Source organism: Myodes glareolus, chromosome 1, assembly GCF_982192425.1.
Source record: "Myodes glareolus chromosome 1, mMyoGla1.1, whole genome shotgun sequence".
Taxonomy (NCBI): domain Eukaryota; kingdom Metazoa; phylum Chordata; class Mammalia; order Rodentia; family Cricetidae; genus Myodes; species Myodes glareolus.
The window spans coordinates 69,345,897-69,366,890 of NC_142026.1; the positions used below are offsets into that span (position 1 = coordinate 69,345,897).

General features: G+C 47.9%; 2 protein-coding genes and 1 long non-coding RNA gene across 4 annotated transcripts; 1 reads left to right on the plus strand and 2 right to left on the minus strand.

Annotated features, from left to right (window-relative positions):
- Nucleotides 1-5,187: 5,187 nt before the first annotated feature.
- Nucleotides 5,188-8,059, minus strand: Rnf225 (ring finger protein 225). Its single transcript, XM_085692143.2, has 2 exons — nucleotides 7,762-8,059; nucleotides 5,188-7,341 (listed from the first exon to the last, which is right to left on the minus strand). Exon 2 carries the CDS (start codon nucleotides 7,321-7,323, stop codon nucleotides 6,328-6,330), a length of 996 nt encoding a protein of 331 aa, XP_085548269.2. The 5' UTR covers nucleotides 7,324-7,341; nucleotides 7,762-8,059; the 3' UTR covers nucleotides 5,188-6,327.
- A 374-nt stretch (nucleotides 8,060-8,433) lies between these two features.
- Nucleotides 8,434-12,823, minus strand: Rps5 (ribosomal protein S5). Its single transcript, XM_048427761.3, has 6 exons — nucleotides 12,676-12,823; nucleotides 11,848-11,956; nucleotides 9,493-9,702; nucleotides 9,236-9,364; nucleotides 8,621-8,719; nucleotides 8,434-8,548 (listed from the first exon to the last, which is right to left on the minus strand). Exons 2-6 carry the CDS (start codon nucleotides 11,953-11,955, stop codon nucleotides 8,480-8,482), a joined length of 615 nt encoding a protein of 204 aa, XP_048283718.1. The 5' UTR covers nucleotide 11,956; nucleotides 12,676-12,823; the 3' UTR covers nucleotides 8,434-8,479.
- Nucleotides 12,824-12,978: 155 nt separating this feature from the next.
- LOC125395996 (uncharacterized) lies at nucleotides 12,979-17,060 on the plus strand. 2 transcript variants are annotated; one of them, XR_007230690.3, is made up of 3 exons: nucleotides 12,987-13,222; nucleotides 15,349-15,572; nucleotides 16,447-17,060. It is a non-coding gene; the product is annotated as an uncharacterized LOC125395996 (long non-coding RNA). The 2 variants fall into 2 exon arrangements; XR_015002787.2 differs by lacking the exon at nucleotides 15,349-15,572 and having other exon boundaries at nucleotides 12,979-13,222.
- The last annotated feature ends 3,934 nt before the right edge of the window (nucleotides 17,061-20,994 follow it).

Genomic DNA, 20,994 nt, shown 5'->3' on the forward strand with positions numbered 1-20,994 from the left:
AGTGCTGGGATTAAAGGCGTGTACCACCACCACCTGTTGTTGGTTGGTTTTTCTTTGTAGTTTGGCTGTCCTGGAACTGGTTCTGTAGACCAGGCTATCCATGAACTCAGAGATCTGCCTTTTTCTTACACACACACACACACACACACACACACACACACACACTTAAAATAAATCTCCAATGAAAAGTAAAAATAAATAATCTTGAATCCAGGGTGCTGCCTGGAAGAAAATAATTCCCATCATGTGTTTCCAGGGTTTGAACACGGGTCACCAGGCTTGGCATCAACTGGCTTTTCGTGCTGAGACATATTGAGAGCCCTGGAATAATTTTACTGGACTCTCATGGGTGCTCTATCTGGAGTGAAGAGACTTTTTTTTCTTTTTTTCAGGAAACGTTTACACCACAGCTGCCCTCGAGGGGCCCTCACTCTAGTCTTGGCCACATGTAGGGTTTTCTCCTGGAAAACAATAACAGAAATATCTAGCAGCCCCTCCCTCAATGCACTTAATCTCCAGCTGCCCTAGAGATCAATTTGATACTGCGGCCAAGGCTCATGCCGTAAATAACATTGCCGGCCCAGACTAGACTATCAGGTACAAAAGACTTAGGAGGCAGGCTATTCCAAGGCTTTGAGATGATCTCCCGGAATCATGGGAAGGTAGGGCGAGATCTCTCTGGAATGTGCAGGGTTTGAGCAATCCAGGCCTGCTAAGTTAACCCTTTACTGGACAGTGCTACACAGGACCCAGCTGACTTCAGTGACCTGATGACTCAGGTGGCAGGTGCAGTGAGTAACCCAGTCTGCACGATAGATCCTGGCATTGAAATGTACGCATGGGGGACTGGAGAGATGGCTCAGAGGTTAAGAGCACTGACTGCTCTTCCAGAGGTCCTGAGTTCAATTCCCAGCAACCACATGGTGGCTCACGGCCATCTATAATGAGATCTGGTGCCCTCTTCTGGCCAGCAAGCATACAGACAGCAGAACACTGTATACATAATAAATAAATAAATCTTTAAAAAAAAAAAAAGAAATGTACGCATGGTCCGGTCACTGAGTCTCAAAAATGTTAGACTTGTTCCACGTTCAAACAAACTGCTCCAATGCATCAGCCCTCCACCTCGAGACCAGAGAAGGCTGAACAAGCACATGATGACTTTAGCGTTTTGACCTGTTGTTCACCTCTGCTTCTTCTGGGGTCTGGAAACCTTAGACCCCACAAATCCAGGAACCAGCCATCGAGGATCTCCGGGTTGTCATGGCAACACTGCTCCCAAGTTCCTGATTGGTCATCAGGTTTAGCGAGCCTGCATTATTATTATTATAGTGAGGAATAAATGCCTAGTTCCTCAGTGGTGTCCAACATCGCAAAGCAATGCCAGTTTTGAGTTCCTAAAGGTTCAGCGAGGCCCTATCTTAGCCTTAACCACAAGAGGACCCATACGATAGCAGGGGATCTTTATGACCGTCCTTGAGAAAGTCTGGAACCACCTGGTAGAGTGGAGCCCCTTGTGTCCCTCCCCTGACTCCAGGAGAAGAGAACTGGTGACAGAGCTTGGGAGAGGTCTTGGGAACTGGGGACCCCATGATCGTAATAGGTGAGGCATTGGCCAGACATAATGCCTTTTATCCCAGCACTTGGAAGGCAGAAAACAAAAACAAAACAAAAGAAAAACCTTGAGACACTGTGGTCAGCATGCTAGATGTGTCTGTTTAGACCTCTCTTCTGCCTCCTGAGGTCTGGCCTTGTTCCCAAGATGTCCTTATGCTGCCTCTGGTACACTAAAAGCTCAATAAATACCCATAGGTGAATGAATTCCCTGCAAGTGTCTTTTTGTCATCCATTTTATAGAAGAGCCAAGGGCATACTTGGGACACACTGAAGTTTCTCCCACCTTCTGAGATTCAAGGCACTGTGACCTAGGAGGAGAAACAATTCTGGAATGAAGTGTCATGGGTGAGAGTGGGTATCTGCCAGCACGGTGTGGGTGACAGAGGTCCAGAGTTCAGGAGAAGGACTAGGCTGGTGCCATGGCTCAGTGGGTAAAAGCTGTGGCCTAAATTCAGTCCTTAGAACTCACATGGTAGAAAGGGAAAATGACTCTTGCAAGTTGGTTTATTTTTTTTATTTTTTTTAAAGAAATTATTTATTTATTAGGTATACAGTATTCTTAGTACAGAAGAGGGCACCAGATCTCATTACAGATGGTTGTGAGTCACCATGTGGTTGCTGGGAATTGAACTCAGGACCTTTGGAAGTGCAGGCAATGCTCTTAACCGCTGAGCCATCTCTCCAGCCCTGCAAGTTGGTTTATGACCTCCACATATATGCCATGACACACACGCATGCACACACACACACAATAATCATAAATATATATTGAATATATATATATTTAAAGGAGATGGGTTGGGACTTATTAGAAGAGAATTAAATTCCATTATTCTATTCTGTGGACTTCCTTCCTTCCTTTTTATTTATTTATTATTTTTTTTGGAGACAAGTTCTCTATGTACTCCTGGCTATCCTGGGAACTCTCTGTGTAGACTAGGCTGACTTTGAACCTTTGAACTCACCTTCCTCTGCCTCTGTCTCCTGATTAAAGGCATTGGACACCTTGCTTGGCTTACTGTGAGGTTTCTTGAAGCCCCTTGTAGGCAGTAGTAGGTAGGGAAGCACCAAGATAGTCATTAGCAGATGCTGGGCAACCTCTGGGTTTTGACACCTGCCTCCTCTTGGCGGAGGAGAGACGACCGCAGGTTTCCAGCTCTGGGATGAACATGGGTGAAGATGCTGCAGTAGCATTTAAGGGGCAGTATTAGGACTGGAAATGAAGGGCCCTCAGCTTCTACCACCTTTCACATTGTCCACTTGCCTTTGCATAGGCTACTCCAAATGCAAATGCAGATCCACCTGTTGGGTCTCTTTCTTTAAAAAAAAAAATAAGATTTTTATGTATTTGTTGTATGAGTACTCTGTCCATATATTTGCCTGCACGCCACAAGAGGGCATCAGATCCTACAATAATCATTGTGAGCCACCATGTTGTTGGTGGAAATTGAACTCGGGACTTCTAGAAGAGCAGCCAGTACTCTTAACTGCTGAACCATCTCTGAGCCAGCCCTGGGTCTCTTCGTTAAGGCAGCTTTCACGGACCACCATCAGGCTGAGATTTTTCTCCCCCTCCCCTGTGTATTGCCATCCAAAGACTCCCTTCCGACACATCCGAACCAAGTCTACTCTTGCTTACCCCTACTCACCCAGGTTGGGATGGAGGAAGGAAGGGCTGAGGGCAGCCTATCTCTGAGACCCCATTCCCCACTCAGTGGGTTGAATAGCGGTTTCCAAAAACATTCACATCTTAATCCCTGGCCTATACCTTATGTGGCAGAAGAGACTTTGAGTCTGTGATGAAGGATCTAAAAATGGGAGGCTGTGACTGGAGGCACAGGCCTGTAACCCCAGCTGCTCAAACGGCTGAGGCAGGAAGGGAAGGGCTTCAAGTTCAACAAGGCCAGCCTGGAAAACTAAATGAAAAACTGTCTTTAAAAATAAAATTTAGGGGACTGGAGAAATGGCTCAGAGGTTAAGAGCACTGGCTGCTCTTCCAGAGGACCCGGGTTCAATTCCCAGCACCCACATGGCAGCTCACAACTCTCTGAAAATCCAGTTCCAGGGGATCTGACACCTTCACACCAATGCACATAAAAATAAAAAGATAAATAAATCATAAAAAAATAAAAAAAGGGGGGGGGCTGGGGAGATGGCTCAGTGGTTAAGAGCACTGACTGCTCTTCCAGAGGACCCGGGTTCAATTCCCAGCCACCACATGGCAGCTCACAACTGTCTGTAATTCTACTTCCAGGAGACCCAACACTCATGGCAAAACACCAACGTACATAAAAAATAAATTAAAAAAAAAAGAAAAAGAAAATAAAATTCAGAAGCTGGGCGGTGGTAGTGCATGCCTTTAATCCCAGCACTTGTAAGGCAGAAGCAGGTGTATCTCAAGGTCAGCCTGGGCTACAGAGTTCTAGAATAACCAGGGTTACACAGAGAAACCCTGTCTCTAAAATATATATTTTTTCAGAGGCTGGAGAAATGGTTCAGTGCTTAAGAGCACATGTTGTTCTTGCAGAGGACCCAAGTTCCATTCCCAGCACCCACATCAGGCAGCTCATAACTGCCTGGAACTCTACCTTCTCTCACCTTCTTGGGCACATACAGACACATACACATAAATCAATAATAACAATTTTTTAAAATTCAGGATGGGTGGTGGTGGTGCATGCCTTTAACTCCAGCACTTGGGAGGCATAGGCAGGTGGATTTCTGTGAATTCGAGGCCAACCTGGTCTATAGAGTGAGAGTTCCAGGACCACCCCCCTACTTGCTCCTAATATCCTGATAAGTGAAAGAAGATAGCTAGAGGGTCAGAGAAATTTATAGATGTTGTATTGTTGACTTTGAGGAAACCACAAGCCAAGGAAGGCAATCCTAATAGCTAGAAATCTAAGGAAATAGATTCAGAGTCTTCAGAAGGACCTGGAACTGTCAGCTCCCTAAGTTTATTGATTGATTATTAATTTTTATTTTGCGACAGAATCTCACATAACTGGGCTGTCCTCAAACTCCCTGCATAGCTGGGATTATAGTTCTGTGCCGCCACACTTCGTTTGGCACTTCAGTTTTAGCCCCATGACAAGGTCTTAGGTTTCTGGACGCAGAAATATGAGGTAATGTGTATGGTTCTAAGACATGGTGTTAGGGGTAAGTTTTACAGTAGCCAGAGGAAACTAAAGCAGAACAGCCACTCTACCCCCACTGGACCAGCCCGTAAAGCTGGGCAGTGGTTCTCAGTGACCCACTGCATTGATCCCAGTCCCTGTGGGTGACGTTGGCACCAGGTGTGAGCCAAGAACTGGTCTGGGAAGACACACCCTCAGGTTCCCTGATGTTCTTCCTCTGGCTTCCTACCTGGAAGCAGCTGCTGAGTTGCTCCCACAGACATGCTAGGGCCCCTGTCAGCTGTGAGCTTGCAAGCCTATGGTGCCCATGGGCATTCCCAGGCTGCCTCTTGGTCATCCCTGATGTTGTCACTTCCCTGGGCAAGCATTCTTTATCAGCCGATGCCTGGTGCTGAGGACACACATGTAAATAAACCACACAGAGGCCTCCAGATACACAGAAGTCACATTTCATTCTGGAAAATGCTGCTCACCCTTAACACACATCGTCTCATGCCAGGTGATGAAAAGCAGGCCATGGGGTTTCAGAGGTCTGTGGTCAGCCTATGCAGAGAAGAGTTGCCTTCCTTCTACTCTGTGTCTAAGCCAAGAAGTCTTTTGGAAGACAAGGAGCCACCTTCCATAGACACCGGAAAGGCTTCGACTTCAGCTGAGGCACAGAGGGAAGCCTGGGCAGAGTTGGTGGAGCCCCAGAGAAGGGAAAAAATGGGGGATAAAAGGGTTCAAGCGAGGACAGGACCAGCATCTCTCATATTATCTAGGGAGGACCAGGACCTCCTGCTTTGAATGTTTCTGTCTGAGCCACAGGGAGGCCTTGGCTCTCCAAGTCATGATGACCACAACTATTCCACAAGGTATTGAGTAGGTCCCAGAAACCAAAGTCTGGGGGAGACATCGAGACTCCCAGACCAGTTTGGGTTTTACTTTCCAAATGGGAACCAGTTTTCAGAAGTCACAGCCATCTCTAACCCTAGCCAGGCCACCCCTGTCCCTTCAAGTCACAGTCCTGATCAGGTGCGCAGGCACTGAAATTTACAGACTGACTGTGGGCAGCAAGATGCATAATCAGAACAGTAAACAGTTTTGTATTCCAAAGATGGGAGCCCCAACCCCACTGTGGTGAGTCCAAAGCATGAGTGGGCCAGATCCTTCATCCCCAGAGCTGACCAGGAATGTCTCTCTCCCTCAGCGGGCTGAGGAGATGATGAAGTGCTTCTAACGGCATCCTGTCAAGGTGAAGGCTAAGGTACCTTCACAGCCCTGTATAGATGTCATTAGGGGAGAGGCCACCTGGACTTCCACAGAGATGAGAATCAGGGGTACCCCAACTAGACCTACACAGGCATATGGTTCATAAGTAGTCGTCATTGACCAGGGTACCTTCAGTTAGATGGCCATGGGAAAGAGACATTCTCAGAGGATTCTTGTAGAACGATTACAGTAGTTTGAGAGAATTCGTGTCTTTCCAGTCCCCAATCTGGAGAAATGTATTCTGTTAATGCCCTCCAGGATGACACAGATATCTTCAGGGAGGGAGACCGGGCCTGTAGCACTGAGGCATTTATTACTGTAGTTACACCATTTTCCCATCATCCCGTGCCTGCAGGTTCCAGCCAAGGTCAGTCTCTGTCTTCGGAGTTTGATGAGGTGGTGTAGGAGGTGTATCCAGGGTCCCCTGCGACTCTACTGGTTCCTTGGCAGCTTCCTCAAGCTCTGGCGTGTCCTTGGTAGCCTCTGGCAGGGTATCATCCAGGTCCAGGTCAGGCTTTGTGGGGCGCGGTATCCAGATGTGGGTCCAGGGTGTTATTGGTGTGGGCCGTGGTGGTTGCCAGAAGCTAGGATCAGGGCCCAGAGCTACGACCTGAGGCCGTGCAAGGCCGGAGGTGGTGACATGAGGGATGAGGAAGAAGATGTAGACACCAGAGACAACGAGGCCTGCAGCCACCAGCACGGCCAGCGCCACTGCCGCGTTGAAGGCCCATGTGGGGCTGCTCAGGGACAGGCGACGAGACAGCGGGCGGCCAAGGCGCAGTGGGGGTGGAGGCGGTGGGGCACGCACTGTGCGGCTCTTGCGTGGCCCAGGAGAAGGCGGCGGTGGCCGCAGGTACAGGAGCCCACGGCGGCGATCGAAGCGCACGGAGCCTTGGCGTGGTGGTGGCGCGCGTGCGTCGCGAGGCAGCAGACCTGGCTGTGTGGGTAGAGCGGGAAGCCCCCGGCGCGGGGCCAAGCGTGTGGGCGCACGGCACATAGGGCAAGCCACTGCATCTCCGCCACCCGCCGTAGCCAGCGACAGGCGTGCCAGGCACTCAAGACAGAAGACGTGACCGCAGTCCAGGCGTTTTGGCAGTTTGAAAATTCCGTCGAAGGGCGACACGCAGATAAGGCATTCCATGGGAGACGCGGGGGGCAGGATGGGGCTGTCGGCTGGGGTGCCATCGCCCTCCTCTTCTGCGTCCTCTTCTTCACCTCTGCTAGGGGTCGTGGGTGCAGACACGGTACCTGGGGAACCTGGGCTCGAGCCCTGGGAGGTTCGGTGGCGGCGGAGCCAGGGCGGCCGAGGACAAGGCATCCAGATTGTACCTGGAGGCTGAGGCGGGCCGACAAGATTTCAGGGAAGAGCAGGGATAATAAAGTTATAAGAGTAGGTTCTAGGAGACAAGAGTCCTTGGTGGAATCCACTGTCCCCAAAAGTCTAGAGACAAACTAGCTTAACCAACTAAAGCAGTTTTAATGTTCTGGAGGAGCCATGTCCTTAGGGGAGATGCAACACCAAACCAAAATACTACAGGAAACAATGTATGACTCCAGGACAGTGGTTCTCAACCTGTGGGTCACATGCCATTAACAAGGGTTACCAAAGACCACAGGAAGACTTACAACTCCTAACAGTAGCAAAATTAAAGGGTCTCAACACTAAGGTTGAAGACCACCAGATTCCAGAGCAGTAAGAAACCCAGAGTGAGACCAAACCCCACTGAAATGACTGGCCAGTCTACAGGACACCTACCTGTTGATGCCCGTCCCTGTTGAGTATCCTAGCAAGTCCCTCCTGTTCTGACCCCAATTCTGGCTTGTCTGCTAGTAGCTTGTCAAATGCCCCTCCCTGGAGGCCACATGACCTTGGGCCAGCCCTCTTCAGGTTCCCACGTACCAGCCTAACCCGTCTGGCTGCTCACCCCACCCCCAGGCTCCTCCTACTAGGATGAACACCAAGTCTGATCTATATGGGATGCTGGGGTGGCTGGAAGTTCATGGTCGAAGGCCACAGGCCTCTCTGCCAATGCTCCAGTTGGGCTACCGGAGATATGAGAAGCCCGTACATAAATGATGCTAAGGGAGTGAGCAAATAGACCCACCATACCTTGACCAGACACATGGATTATCTGAAACACAACCTCAAAATGGTGTGCACACATTCTTGATCTGAGCACCCCAGCCTTTCCCCATCAAACTAACGAACTAACACCTGTCAGGTAGGAGCAATGGGCCCCATGCACCCTCAGTACTTGCTGGGTCGTTTCAGCACTGGGCTTACACTGTGACCAGCAGTAGTCCTGAGTGGTGCCAGGGAAATCCGATTTCCACAGGTAAACACCATTATCAGGAAGGCGAGCATCCCTTATGGCCATGGGAGGCCACCTACCCTACCCCCTCAATGACAGACAAGCACACAGGCAGGTGAAACTTTCCCAAAGGGCACAGTTTATTAGGCAGCAGCTGGGAAATCAGCGGTTAGACTTGGCCACACGCTCCAGTTCATCTTTCTTCTTGATGGCATAGGAGTTGGAGGAGCCCTGCAAAGGACAGGTGATTAGCTCTGAATGCTGGATAAACACCCAGATGTCCAACCCACCCTGTGTGCCCACCTTGGCAGCATTGATGAGCTCATCTGCAAGGCACTCAGCAATGGTTTTGATGTTCCGGAAAGCAGCCTCACGAGCTCCTGTGCACAGCAGCCAGATGGCCTAGAAGACAGACAGGGCTCAGATCACAAAAGGGTTCCGGTCCTCCCAGTGATCTGGGACCCAGTTCTACAGATACCAGCCTTTCACTATATGCTGTCACCCAGATATGAGATACAAGGGAGCGGACATTCTACCAGATGCTGATCACAGAGGGCAAAGAAAACATGGCCCTTACTAAAAGGCTTAAGAACTAGCAGCAAAGTGTGAGGTGCTCTTGACTTCATGGTGCTCAGGCATCAAGCAATCCATCTTGTCCTCTCAAGTAGCTACAACTACAGAAATGTGCCACCACTCAACAGGCTCATAAATGGATCAAGGTTTTATATATATATAAAAAAACACAACAACACCCCAAACCTAAACCTAGGAAGGCTGGGGCTCTACCTGCCCCATTACAAGGCAGAAATCCAGGAATGTTTCCTGGAGGAAGTGAGGCTCTGGGTAAAACATGCAAGAGAGAACTCCACCCACTCATGCTGGTGGTTCCTGCCCCAGCCCTCCACAAGCCTGACACACCTGATTCACTCTGCGCAGTGGCGACACATCCACAGCCTGCCGTCTCACTGTTCCGGCTCGCCCAATGCGTGTTGAGTCTTCCCGGGGGCCACTGTTGATGATGGCATTCACCAGGACCTGCAGAGGGTTCTGGCAGAAAAGTGGGCCATGAGTCTGCCATTCATCCCCAACTTCCCCCAAAACAAGGTGGCAGTGTCACAGGTGATGAATCTGGCATGTGTACCATGAAGTTTTGCATGAATCAAGGGCAGTCTTACCTCACCAGTGAGCAGGTGGATGATCTCAAAGGCATGCTTGACAATTCGTACAGTCATAAGCTTCTTGCCGTTGTTGCGGCCGTGCATCATCATGGAGTTAGTGAGGCGCTCCACAATGGGGCACTGGGCTTTGCGGAAGCGCTTGGCAGCATACCGTCCCGCACTGTGGGGCAGGTACTTGGCATACTTCTCCTTCACAGCAATGTAATCCTGGGTGGCAAAGTAAGGATGAAGGGAGAGTCAGCGGTGGGACCAGCCCCCAGGTAGGCATCAAAGGAGACTGAGAAGTGGCTCATGGCATGCCACCAGCAGGTTGGGAATGTGAGCCTTGAGAAACAGAACCAAACAGGTCACACACACACACACACACACACACACACACACACACACACACACACACACACACACGGAAGAGTGCTGCCCGGCTGCGCACACACCTCTATATCCCAACACTCAGGAGCCAAGAGGATCCCTAGCAGCTCAAAACCAGCTTCTTACACAGTGAGCCTTGCCTCCAAAAGAGAGAAAGAGAGAGAAAGAGAATTTCTTTTAATATGAAAGGAACTTGATTTTAGTTTTGTACAAGTACACTATGGAGGCTGGAGAGATGTCTCAGCATTTAAGAGTATTGGCTGCTCTTCTAAGACCCAGGTTCAATTCTCAGCATACACGACAGCTCACAACTAACTCCAGTTCTGACTCCCTCACAAACACACATGCAGACAAAATACTAAGACACAGAAAACAGAATCATTTATGGACATTTTACCCAAAACAAATAAAAGCACCCCACCCCTCCTTTTTGGATATAGTCTGTGTAGCCCTGGCTGGCCTGAAATCCACTATGCAGTTCAAGCTGGTCTCAAACGCAGAGATCTCCTGAGCGTTGGGCTTTAAAGACATGTACCACCGGCTTAAGCTAATTTTGATACTTTGGAGCAAACAATCCTCAGTGAGGGGGGAAGGCTGTCTGTCCTGTGCACTATAGGACACTTGACAGCTATCAGCACTTGGTAGATTATTCTGGGCCACATGGCGCAATTCCAGGCTACACCTACATAGTAAGGCTGTGTCTCTTTCAAAATAAGAAAAAAAAGAGATTCAGTGTGACCTGTGAATCAAAATACACTTACAGTCTTACCTCTTACCTAAGCACTTCCTGGGTAGGCATACGTTGCATTTAGGTGGTAGTTGGACCAGCATGTGAACCCCCGGAGTTCAATCCCCAACAACATAGCAAAAGTTAAGATTGCAGACCTCCCCAAACCAACTCACAAAGACCCGCCAACAAGCCTGAATACACTTTACGTTTCTCCTTTATTTAGTTTATGCTGTGATTGTGAAAGCTGAAGGACAATTTACAGCTGTCAGTTCTCTCCTCCTGCCTGTGGAGTCCAAGGGTTTAATCTATATTGTCAGGCTTAGTAGTAACTGTCTTTACAAGTAGAGCCACCACACAGGCTCATTCTGTGGCATCTTTAGAAGTTAACAAACATTTTAATTTCTTTGAACAAAAGGGACAACTGGGCCTAAGGATGTAGCTGAAGCCAGTAGAGGGCTTGTCTTGTACGTACAAAACTCTGGGTTCAATTTCCAGCAGTGTGTAAAACTTGGTGTGGTGATATATGCCTTAAATCCCCGCCCCGCATGTAGGCAGAATGCAGGAGATCACCAGCTCTTTCCACTAGATGAGGGCTTTCAGGCCAGCCTGAACAATGAGACTGTCTCAAAAGAGGCATGAGTGCAAAGGCCATACAGCACAGCCACTCAACAGTACACACCCCCCCGTAAGACAACTGACATTTTGGGGGAGGGGAGAGTAGGGGACTCCTCACTATGGAGCTCCAACTGGCCTGGCACTTCAAATCCTTTTGCCGCAGCCTGTGTGCAGCAATACAGGTATGCACCACCACGCCCAGCTAACCAACTGACTTTGACAAGGATGCCAACATTGCTCAGTTGGCTAAAGCGGTCTCTTCAACAGAGGATACCTGCCAACTGAATATATGAATGCAAAATGATAACAAGCCAGATGTAGTAACATATGCCTTTAGTCACAGCACTTGGGGAAGAGGCAAGAGGATCTTTAAGAGTTCCAAGCCAGCCAGGGTCACATACCTGAGATCCTGTCTCAAAGCCAATGGACTCAGAAATAATAAAAAAAAAAAAACTGCAACACATTGTGACAAATGGTGGTACAGGTTGTAATAAGGCATAGATGTGGCCGTCCACTTATTGTTCTTCTACCTAATTGTAAACACAAACTGATTTCAACCTAGGTGTCATGTCTTTTTCTGACCTGGAAGACTCCACATCTGCTCCCAATCCAAAGCCAAGACCACCGAGTTCCTTTACCTGCAGAGAAATATCGTTGATTTGCACATCATCAGTGCTCCATTTTCCGAAGAGCTTGATGTCTGGGGTCTCTGCCACGGCAGGTGTGGCTGTCTCCCACTCAGTCATTCTGGGGACAGGATGACAAGAAACCGTTATTGCTCAGCCTTCCTAGAACAGTCACATTTCCCCCACTTTGTGGAAAACCGAGAAGTTAAAAGGGGACCCAGAAAGCTTTGACCATCTCTCCAAACCTAGGAAAACCAGAGCTGTAGGAAGAGCCTGCTCTTTACTCCGGAATCCAAGGGTTAAGTCCCAGTCACCATGCCTAACAGCTGGCACACGGAACCCAGTAGGATAGCTCAAGAAGCCATGCAGATATCGGCACCTATCCCGTACATTTATAAAGCAACGAACTGTTTTCAGACTTCCATCAGTAAAATAAAGGAATAAGAGCCACAGTATAAACCCAGAGGGATAATCAATACCAATGTTTCAATCCTTGCCTGACTCTTTGGAGAAGCTAGGGGATATTATCGAGAAGAAAATGTGTACCGAGCAAAATGATCATCGCGAAACTAGATTTCGGATTGCTATATAACCCTAGAATCCAAGTGATTCCCCTAGGGCCCCGAGTGGTAAAGGTTCGAAAAGTTCGGAGTTAATACTGTGCAAACTGGAGACGAAAAGTAACCCGGCCCGCCCGAGTTTCCTGGGCACTTTTCCGATGGGGGAAGAGGTGAAGTCCAAACGGGAAGGCCCAGGCCTCGGTTCCGCCTGTGGTCCCCAAATGTCCCTCAGAACACACAAGGTCATCTTTTTGGAACTCCAGTCCCCTCGCAGCCTCACCTGAGGGTGCAGACCGGGCTTCTCGGTCGCTCGGCGTGGACCACGCGCCGTCCTAGCACAGACAGGAAGAGGCCGCGCGCAGCGGGCCGGCGCTTTTAAGTGAAGCGAAAACTTCCGGGTCAGAGGCAGGGACGCATGCGCAAAGGAACAAACGTGCTCATGGACCAATCTGGAGTTAGAATGAGCCGTGCCCTTTGAGCCGCACAGAGCATGTGCACTTTTAGAAACAGAGCCACGACCGTCTTCTGGCGGAAGTCTGAGGTAATTGCCAAGCTTTTGAGTCGGTGCACATGCGCAGAAACGTCCGCGAAACGAACGCCGCCATATCTAAAAAGGGCAGACGTCCATTTCACGCTCACAGCAAACAGGCTGCGAAGCCAAGGCGCCATGGACCGTGGGTTCCTAGCTAAGGCAGCCATCTCGGCTCAGTATTTCTCGCCAAAATAGTAGGGTCGGATTCGGTGGTAACCACTGATCCGGGTTTGCAAGCACCGGCCCCACCCTTTACCCTCCGGGCGAGCCGTGCTCTGCGTGTTCCAGGCTTCCGGTATGGGACCACTTCCGTCTTATTACTCTGACTTCTCTTTTCCGGGGATTTTTTTTCAGGTCCAATCCCGGACACGACACTTGGCCGCCAATCGGCAGCTGTGTGACCCCATCCAGGGGAGGGTTACATAGAGGGGTGTTCTGGAGGGTGGTGAGATTGTCAGCCCCTGGGATCTCTCGGGTGACACCCAACGACTAACGACGTGGTGCTTATAATGGGGACTCATTGCTTGTAGACTCACTCCCCGTCCCCAGGGATATTTTTTGTTGTTTTGCTTTTTCGAGACAGGGTTTTTTTTGGTTGTTGTTGTTTGTTTTTGTTTGATTTTTCAAGACTGGAACTAGCTCTTGTAGACCAGGCTGGCCTTGAACTCTCAGAGATCCGCCTGCCTCTGCCTCCCGAGTGCTGGGATTAAAGGCGTGCGCCACCACCGCCCGGTGAGCCAGGGTTTTGCTGTGTACCCCCTGGCCGTCCTGGAAGTCACTCTGTAGACTAGGTTGGCCTCGAACTCACAGAGATGCACCTGCCTTTTCCTTCCTGGTGCTGGCATTAAAGGCGTATGCCACCCCTGCCAGGCTCAGGTATGTTCTTTTAACTAGGCTGACCTCTGTCTGCATTTTTGGCCTAAGGATAGAATGGGAAATAGTCATCAAATAGAAACAAGTTAACCACCCCATACAGGTCTCTATCCTTTTCCCCACCTACTCCTAAAAGGGTTTCTGTAAACAGGTCAGGTGTGGGAGCCAGTAGCTCCCTGAACCTTCTTAGGGAGTCTGGTGGGATAAGATTTCCTTCTCTTGATTTCATTGCACACATAATGTGTGCGGAGGGAGGGGAAAGAGGGAATGTTAGGAATCCTACTTAATGAGCCAGTCTAATGAGCTGCAAATTTTAAGCTGAGCCCATGTTGTGGTTGTTGTTGGGGGCAGGGTGCGATGGGGTGTCAACCCTACTTTGAAAGCTCTCCTTGCACCACAGTGGTTGATAGTGGATATTTTTAGAGATCTCATGAGAAGTACATACTAGGTGGCAGAGGGTAGGTGAGGGGCTCCTGAATATGGCCCATAGGTTAAGAGAAATACTTCAGAAGTTGATTTGCACAGGTAAAATTCTCTTTGCTCAAGCCAGGTGTGGTAGGGCACACCTGCCACCTCAGTATTTGGGAAGTAGAAGCAGGAGGACCAAGAGTTCAGGGCCAACCTCCACCATGTAGTGAGTTTAAGGTCAGTTTGGGCCACAGGAGATTCTATTTCAAACAACAACTAAAGTAGTTAGACTTATTATTAATATTTTCAGACAAAGTCTCATTATGTAGCTGTGGTTAGCTTGCAAATTGCTGTGTAGACCTGATTGGCCTTGAACTCAGATCTGCCTATCTCTGCCTCTCAAAAGATGGGATTGAAGTATCCTTATATTTCTTTTCTTTTCTTTTCTTTCTTTTTTTTTTTTTTTTTTTTTTTGCATGTAAGTCAAGTGTGTGTTCATGGGGGTCCAAGGAGGCCAGAAAGGGTGCTCGATTCTCTGGACTGGAGTTACTTGTTACTTATGGTTGTGAATAGTTTCTCAAGACAGGGTTTCTCTGTGCAGCCTTGGCTGTCCTAGAACTTGCTCTGTAGACCGGGTTGGCCTCAAACTCACAGGGATTCATCTGCCTCGGCCTCCCAACTCTTGTGCGGTATCTATCAGAGAAGAGTTCTTGGGCACAAATTTAAGCCAACAGAAGTCTTTATTAGCCGGCTGGTGACTAAACACTGTGTGTTTGGGATCCCAGTGTAGCCCCAAGCCTTTCTCAGGGTGAGCTTTTAAGCACAAAAGCTATATCCTGGGTTGACACACTTCAGTTAACAAGAACAGTTACCCAGAAGCAGAACTACAGAAGCCAAAGAGCAAGGTTAGTACATTTTGAGACTTTCCAGGACCTATGGACTTTGACGGATTAAGTCTTTGTTTCTGGTTTGGCAGGTGGTACTGTCTGTATGCTGAGTTTTATGACTTGAATGGTTTTCCCATTATGAAATCAGTTGTGCTAAGGTCTGGGGGCCTTTTACACCCCCCTCATGAAAGGTGTTGGGGCAGTTGGGTAGTTTATCTGTGGATAGGGCTACATTCCTGCCTTCTTCCTACAGTTTTCTATCTTATGATGGCTCCTCATGGCTCTTGCTGATGATACCAGGGGTGTTTGTTAAGTCATTAAGCTGATTTTCACCTGGTTTGAAATGTGTGGGTATTGGATAAGTCCATCTCCCTGGTAGAGACCAGTCCAGGCCTACTGAGTCCCAAACTTGGCCTTGCATTCATGAGAAATCCATCATCACTCTCCACTCGGGCCTGACTATCATTTGCTGTCAAGGTAGGTGGAATAGTGCTCCCCTTCCCCAGAAAGTTCTGTTCCTATTCTAATATTCAGACTGTGAATGTAACCTGTTTGAACTAGGATGTATGTAAGGATCTCATGATGAAATCAGTCTGGATTACTGAGATGGGCCTTAAATCCAATGACAGCCTTTGTAAGAGGCAAAACCTTTGCCTACCAAGTAAGAAATTGTTAGGTCCCCAGCACCACCATCCCTTGAAAAGGGGTTGGGGAGGAGGAGATATTGTGCTTGGTCATCCTCAGAGCCAAGAAATCACCATTTGGGGAGTGAGCTCAGCCCCTTGTAGAAATATTATACATTCTAGACTTGACTGTTTACACTCCATTATGCAGAGTTGGGAAGTCATAAGATCTCACATAAGTAGTTGTATGCAGCTCTGCCTTAATTGCATGAGGTCTATAAGACTCCATAAGCCAGGAAGACTAGGGGAGGGAGGCTCCGTCTATGCAGCTATGGCTATGTGGAAAGCATCCTCTCTGCTGGATAAAGACTTTTCAGGTGGGGGATGTTGAGAGCAGAGTAGCGACACCTCTGTAAGTAACCCATCACCTGTGCCTTGTAAGGAAACCCAGTAACTCACACTGGTTCCACAGAGTGAAGTTCGGTTCGGTGGAGTGAGCCTTGGTTTGCCGTTGGAACATTGCAGACTGAGTAGACACAGCTTACATCTTCCCCTTGGAGGGAATTTTAGTAGTAAGAAGGAGATGGGGAGAAGAGGAGGAAGGAGTGGATGAGCAAAGGCCATGTGGCCATAGAAGCAGAGACTGGAGTGATGCAGCCAACAAACTAAGGAATATCTGGAGCCACCAGAAGATGGTTTAGTGTTTTGTTTTGTTTTTGTTTTGATAGGGTCTCTTTATGTAGCCTTGGTTGTGCTGGAGCTCACTATGAAGACCAGGCTAACCTCCAAATCACAGATCTGCTTGCCTCTCTCTCCTGAGTGCTGGGATTAAAGGACTGTGCCACCAACCACCAGAAGTTGAAATTAGTATGAAAAGATCCTTTCCTACAGCCTCCATGGGGCACAGGATCCTACAATACCTTGATTTTTGAACTTTTGGCTTTCAGAACTCTGAGAGAATAAAATGCTGTTGTTCCAAGCCACCAGCCACAGGAAACTAAAATACCATAGAAGCCCACCTCTGCCCTCGTTGGCCTTTGCTTCCACCTCACTCGGAGAGATTCCTGGCAGCTTTGTGCCGTCAGTCTGGATTGTCAGCCCCCCTCATTCATTGACTCCTTCCTAGTTGGACTCATCCTGTGTGAGATGGAAAGATATATCTATCCCAAAATGGTTCTCTGATTGCCACATGTATGCTGTTGAATATGCATTCCTCCCCACAATAATAAAAACATCTTAGAGACATGCAAACAAGCAAAATGGGTTTGGTGAGATGGTTCAGCATACACCCACACAAGAGATTAGTAGATGTAATAAAAAAATTAAAAACAGAATAAATCAATGACAGGCATCTCTCTTGTTCCTCCAGCACAGTTTTGTCTCCTTCTTTGTAGACTTCATGGCAGACAAGCTGAGCATTCCCACTGCTCTGGGCCTTTTATTGTTCCTGCAGCCAAACAGCATGCCCAACCAAAGCTGGCTTCCCATGTGTGGGAGGCACACTTGTTATAGGAAAAGGACTTCAAAGCAGAGAATTGTGGCGTTCTGTCCTCTGGGCAGAACATGGCCATTGCCCTCAAACTGTCTCAGCAGCTATGATTACCAGGAGATTCTGCCAAGGAAACGGGGTGGGGAGGAGTGCTTTATGAGGCTACTCTCCTCCTAGAGGATTTATACACAGTTAACAGGTTGCTTGGTTAAAAGAGAAAGATTTTCCTCAAGTTAGCAGCATAATTTTCTCATGCTTCAGTTAAACTCATGGCTTTATCAAGCTTCTACTTTTTTTTTATTTTTGTGGAATCCTTTGTTTTTGTTGGTGGTACCCTGTTTTAGTAAGGGTTTTCATTGTGAAGAGACACCATGATCACAGAAACTCTTATAAAGGAAAACATTTGATTGGGATGGCTCGCTTACAGTTTCAGAGGTTCAGTCCATTATCATCATGATGGGGAACATGGAGGTGTTCAGGTAGATGTGTTGCTAGGGCTGAGAGTGCTACATCTTGCAGGCGACAGGAAGTTGAGTGACTCACTGGGCAGTATTCTGAGCATAGGAAACCTGAAAGCCCACCCCCACAGTGACAAGCTTCCATCAACAAGGCCATACCCAGTTCAACAAAGCCACACCTCCTAATAGTGCCATTCCCTATGAGAGATTATGAGGGCCAGTTCCATTCAAACGGCCACGTGCCCTAACTGAAGTGAGTGGATGTTTGGTCACCTCTCTCCAGAAACAGTTCACACAACACAGGTGCACTCACTGGCTGCTCAGTTGCCTTCGCTGTAAATTGGGACCACATGGCAGGGTGGCTCAGCGGTACTGGGAAATGATAGGAGGAATGTTTGTTACTGAGGTGGTGATGGCAAATGGAATCAAGTCCCACCCTCACACTCAACTAGAATATTGGGGTGAAGAATAACATTGGCTGGGGATGAATCTCAGTGGTGGAATGCCTGCTTAGAATCTACCAGTGCGAGGCATGGCTCGGTGGTAGAGCACTTGTTCAAGTGTGCAAAAGGTCTTGAGTTCCATTTTCATCACCGCCACCAGTAAAGCCCGCAGGAGCTCTGGGCACTCCGGTCTAGGGGTGTTTGAAGATCTTAACTCTAGATCTTCAGGATTTGTTTGCAGGCCCTGCTGATCTGGGTTCATCTCTCTAAGCCCATTTTGCCCCAACTTTAAGGGATGGAGTGCTGTAGTCACGGCTTGGGGTGAGGGATTTAGTCTGTTTCATAGCAGGACCCTAATGACTGATTTCCAAGCCCTATCCAGAACCTCTACTTTGGAAGTATACTTGATTTTTTTCAGTCATCTGAGTATTCATTTTGTTGGAGGCTGACTCTCCCAATCGGGTCTAGGAGGCCAGGAAGGGAGTTGTTCCTCCAGGATCATGCGTGGTATCTTTATTTATTAACTTATTTTGAGTCCTGGGGATGACATCCAGAGCCTTATGCATGCTAGGCAAACCCTCTACCACAGAGCTATAGCCACAGCCCATAGGATGGTGCCTGTATATACAGTAAGTATTTACCAAATGTTCATATATATGTTTCAGTTAACTTCCATCACTGGCAAGTGACCCACCTTTGTTTTTGGTTGTTGTTTTTCTGAAGCAGAATCTACTCATCCATACGTAGCCAAGAGTGACTCTAATGTACCTTATATTGGTAAATTGTCACGTTCTATTTTTTAATACAATTTTTTAAAATTCAGTTTTTGTTTTGTTTTGTTTTTCCAAGACAGGGTTTCTCCATGTAACAACCTTGACTGTCCTGGAACTCACTCTGTAGACTAATCTGGCCTCGAATTTAAAGACATTCATTCACCTGCCTCTGCCTCCCGAGTGCTGGGATTAAAGGTATGCACCACCACCTCCTGGCAAAATGCAGGTTTTTTTTTTTAAAGATTTATTTTTTTATGTATACAGTGTTCTGCTAGCATATATGCCTACATGCTAGAAAAGGGCACCAGATGGTTGTGAGTCACCATGCGGTTGTTGGAAATTGAACTCAGGACCTCTGGAAAAGCAGTCAGTGTTCTTAACCTCTGAGCCATCTCTCCAGTCCTTAAAATGTAGATTTTTTTTTAAATATTTACTTTTTTATTTGTTTATAGGGAGGCATGTGTGGAGGTCAGGACAACTTGGGGGGAGTTGAGTTCTCTCCTTCCATTATGTAGATTCTAGGGATTTAACTCAGGTTGTTAGGCTTGGCAGCAAGTGTTTTTAAACACTGTTATCTTGCTGGCCATCTGTGTGCTGTTTTAGCTCACTTAGATGTGGGCTTGACAGAACAGCCAAGATGGCCTTTGACTTCAGGCCAAGCATGTTTATGTCATGTCTCCTCTAAAGCCCTATCCTGGTGCAGGCTGTACTCCTAGGTCTGTAATGGTGAGAGAGAGAAACAGCAAGAGGGTAAAGGTATTAAGAACATGGTTTCAGAGTGGAGATGGTGCATGCTTTTAATCCCAGCACTCGGGAGGCAGAGGCAGGTGGATCTCTGTGAGTTCGAAGACAGTCTGATCTACAGAGCAAGTTCCAGGACAGCCAAGGTTACAGAAAAACCCTGTCTCAAAAAACAAAAAGAAAACAAACAACAATAAAAATATTGTATCACTAGGTGTGGTGGTGCACGCCTTTAATCCCAGCACTCCAGAGGCAGATGCCAGAAGATCTTTGTTGAGTTGGAGGCCAACCTGGTCTACATGATGAGTTCTAGGCCAGGCAGGGGTGCATAGTAAGACCCTGTCTCAGAAACCAAAACAAATAAAACAACAAGGGAAAAACAAAAAAGACAGAAGGTAAAATATTTCCGGTCTACATTATTAGTGTTTATCCCATGATATAAAATGTGCATATATGGGAATGAGAGACAGAAAGTATCCATGGAGAGTACTCTGCTCTTCTGAATTTTTCAGTTAGAAATTTCAAGCATAATGGTTTCAGCAGGGCACTCCCTAGTTGAGTTTTGGGGATGTTTGTAAACCTCCGGTTTGATGGTGTTACCTTTCCATTGCTCTTCCAGTCAGGCTACTTCAGTTGCCTCTCCAGGATGTTCTGAACTCAGTTTGATGATGTTATCTATCTGATGCTTCTCTCTGCTGCTACTCACTGAATGAAAAAATGAGGATATGACTGCTTCTAGGTGTGGTGGAGAAGGCTTCTTGTAAATATGGGGGAGATTTCAGCCAGAGGCACCTGGAAGGGTCCAGAGTGAACTGGGTCATGAAAGGAGGTGGGGTGCTGCAAGAGAGGAAGGGAAGAGAGAGGGAACAAAGAGCACTTGGAACCCAGAGACCAAAAACACCAAGAGACTGCATGTCCAAACTGGCTGATTATATAGGGATCAGACTGGGGAAAGGGAAGAAGAAGCCCTGCCCCTGGGAGGGAGAGGTTTAGGGTAAAGGTGGGGGTGAGAAGTGCTGGAGGAACCACAGGTACTGAGTGAGACTTGTCCAGGTTCTTTTGAGACCTAACACTCCAACCCTTTGTTGATGATAAAGGAGTAATATAGTCTCTTCTATGACTACTTCCTGCTGAAATTGGGGCATCATTGTTGGGGTGGGGGCAGGAAGGGTGGAATGTTGGTCAAATTCAAGAAGGGAGAGAGGAATGTCATAGTAAATAGAGGAGTTGCCCACATTGTGGGACCTTGGGGTTTAGGAGGCTTGAGATGCCCACATGTTGGGCACCCCAGAGGGCATAGGTAATTCCAGGACTAGAGAGAGGGCACTTACTTTACTGTGTTCTGCCTGCACATCAGAACAGGGCACTAGAT